Here is a 2,547-nt window from a genome sequence, read left to right on the forward strand (position 1 = left end):
TGGATCCAATTACCACAAACCCAAAAAAAATGAAGAAATTTGAGACAGAAAAAGAAACACAAAAACAACAGTTTAATCGGATGAAACATCACATGCCCAGATCTGTCTCACTACATTGAGCCAGCGTACATTTGCTCTGTCTTTGTTTTCACCTCGTAACTGCAAAAGTAATTGCCACGCATCCAGCTTGGATCTCAAAGTAGCTAACTAACTGAGTCATTGACGACGATGTTTTTCGTCGGATAGTTTGGAAGAATCTTGGTTCCACAGTACCCCTGCAAAATTCCATTCTATCTTCTTCTTCTGGTCCTGTATTTCCAGCTGTATGAAAATCTTTTTCCCTCAACAATGAATCGAATTTCCATTCTGTCTGTCATTTTCCGATCTGACACCTTTTACCCACATCTTAATTCCTTGTTCCTTACTCATTCTCACAATCCAAGAATGTACTAATGCGTTCGTTTTTTTTTTTTTTTTCCCATTAGTCTCACGCAAAATAAGAAGGATTTTGGTAGGATGAAGAACACCCACATGCTCATACTAGTTCTTGGACTAACTTCAATAGCTTTGTTGGTAATTCTCATACTTGTCATCATGTTTTACCCCAAAAGAACGGTGAAAAATGGTCGTGAAGATATGGAAAACATGGACCAGAAATATGGAGTTGAGGCTCGGATAGAGGACTTGATGACTTTCCATGGTGGGCAGGACCTGACAATAAGTGACATTCTGGATGCTCCGGACGAAGTGGTAGGGAAGTCCAACAATGGCACGCTGTATAAGGCCTTAATGCAGCAGAGCACCACGTTGAGGCTGCTGAGGTTTCTGAGGCCAGTTTGCTGTGCCAGAGGTGAGGAATTTGTTGATGTGATTCAGCTTCTGGGATGCATAAGGCATCCCAACTTGGTGCCTCTTCTAGGATTCTATGCAGGGCTGAGGGGAGAGAAGCTTCTTGTTCATCCGTTTTACAGGCGCGGCAATCTGGCCGAATTCATTCGAGGTAATCTGTCTATATGGGTTGTGATGATCTCATATTCTGATTGGTTTTCGAGAAAATGATGGAAAGAAAAAGAAACTAAACTTGGATGACAGTGTTCTTCCTTTTTCTGCAACTTTTAAGGGGATATGAGGGAACAGAAGCCATAATCCAACAATTTTGCTTAGCTGAATTACGCTTAAATATGCTGTATAGAACAGCAGAACTTATCATCATAATCCTTTTTCTCCTAGTTTTTTTGGTTTCTCAGTACAGAAAACTGGTTATTTTATCTTGTTATTCATTGACAATTCTTTGTATTAGATGCTTTACTAATCTTGGTACCAAAACTTAATTTTGAAAGGATTGTTAAACCATTGGAATGCTCCAATCCCTGATTTAGATTAGGCAAAGGAAAGGGAAGTGAAATAGGAGCACTTTTATCAGATTGAAAACGAATGGCCGACTCAAGTTTCAAATCAGAGGGTCCTGGAAAAAGATTCACATTTATTTACAATTTTTAGTCTGTGTTCAGGTTGACGAAATCTCCTTGCCCCAGTTCAGATGGAATCTATTTGGTCTGCATGAACTATCGGCATTTTAACAAACAACTAGATTTAGAAGGTTTCCTGCATACTTTGCACTGTCTTTCTTCCTTTGAATTTCAAACATTTTGAATAGACCAACTCTGTTTCAAATGCGTTGGCAGATGGAAACGGTGACTCTCACAAATGGGCCATCGTTTATAGCATCTCAATTGGTATAGCCAAGGGTTTGGAATATCTCCATACAGAATTCCAGAAGCCCATAATCCATGGAAACCTCAAGTCTAAAAACATACTTTTGGATTGCAATTACCAACCATACATCTCAGACTTTGGCCTTCACCTTCTGCTGAATGCTACTGCTGGCCAAGAAATGCTTGAAACTTTAGCATCTGAGGGCTACAAAGCTCCCGAGTTAATCAAAATGAGAGATGCAAGCGAAGAGACTGATATCTATAGCCTTGGGGTAATCTTACTTGAACTGCTTTCAGGGAAGGAACCGAACCCAACTTCTGAGGAGGATGATTTCTTTCTGCCTAACTTCATGAGAAACGCGGTCCTTGGACATAGGATCGGAGACTTATTTCGTCCAGACATACTTCTCAGCAACAACAATGAAGATGAGAGCCGGGTTACTGAAGAACGCATTCTCAAATTCTTTCAGCTTGCTATGACTTGTTGTTCTCCTTCTCATTTTGTCAGGCCCAATATCAAGCAAGTCATGTGGAAGCTTGAAGATATAGGAAAATAAGAACTTTGGTATTTTGTAGAGAATCCAACTAGGTACTGCTGGTACCTCATTGCATATACATATCGATCCTCTAAAACCTAAGGGATTGTGTATATATGTAAAGCATATATGATGAATGAGTAACACTTCTATCCAGAATAGTTGAAAATTTTGGCTGTGCAACAAGGATCCTAGTATTGGTGAATGTTGATGTTTATGGAGAAAGATTAATCAGTTGAAGCAAAAGTTGCACTTTCTGGTCACTGGCCACCCAACAAGGATCCTAGAAATAGAAA

The 2,547-nt window shown here is 39.7% G+C and overlaps 1 protein-coding gene across 1 annotated transcript; it reads left to right on the forward strand.

Annotated features, from left to right (window-relative positions):
- LOC121264474 (putative kinase-like protein TMKL1) lies at positions 1-2,336 on the forward strand. The gene is made up of 3 exons (XM_041167659.1): positions 1-323; positions 486-1,000; positions 1,686-2,336. Exons 2-3 carry the CDS (start codon positions 517-519, stop codon positions 2,270-2,272), a joined length of 1,071 nt encoding a protein of 356 aa, XP_041023593.1. The 5' UTR covers positions 1-323; positions 486-516; the 3' UTR covers positions 2,273-2,336.
- The last annotated feature ends 211 nt before the right edge of the window (positions 2,337-2,547 follow it).

Source organism: Juglans microcarpa x Juglans regia, chromosome 5D, assembly GCF_004785595.1.
Source record: "Juglans microcarpa x Juglans regia isolate MS1-56 chromosome 5D, Jm3101_v1.0, whole genome shotgun sequence".
Lineage (NCBI taxonomy): Eukaryota > Viridiplantae > Streptophyta > Magnoliopsida > Fagales > Juglandaceae > Juglans > Juglans microcarpa x Juglans regia.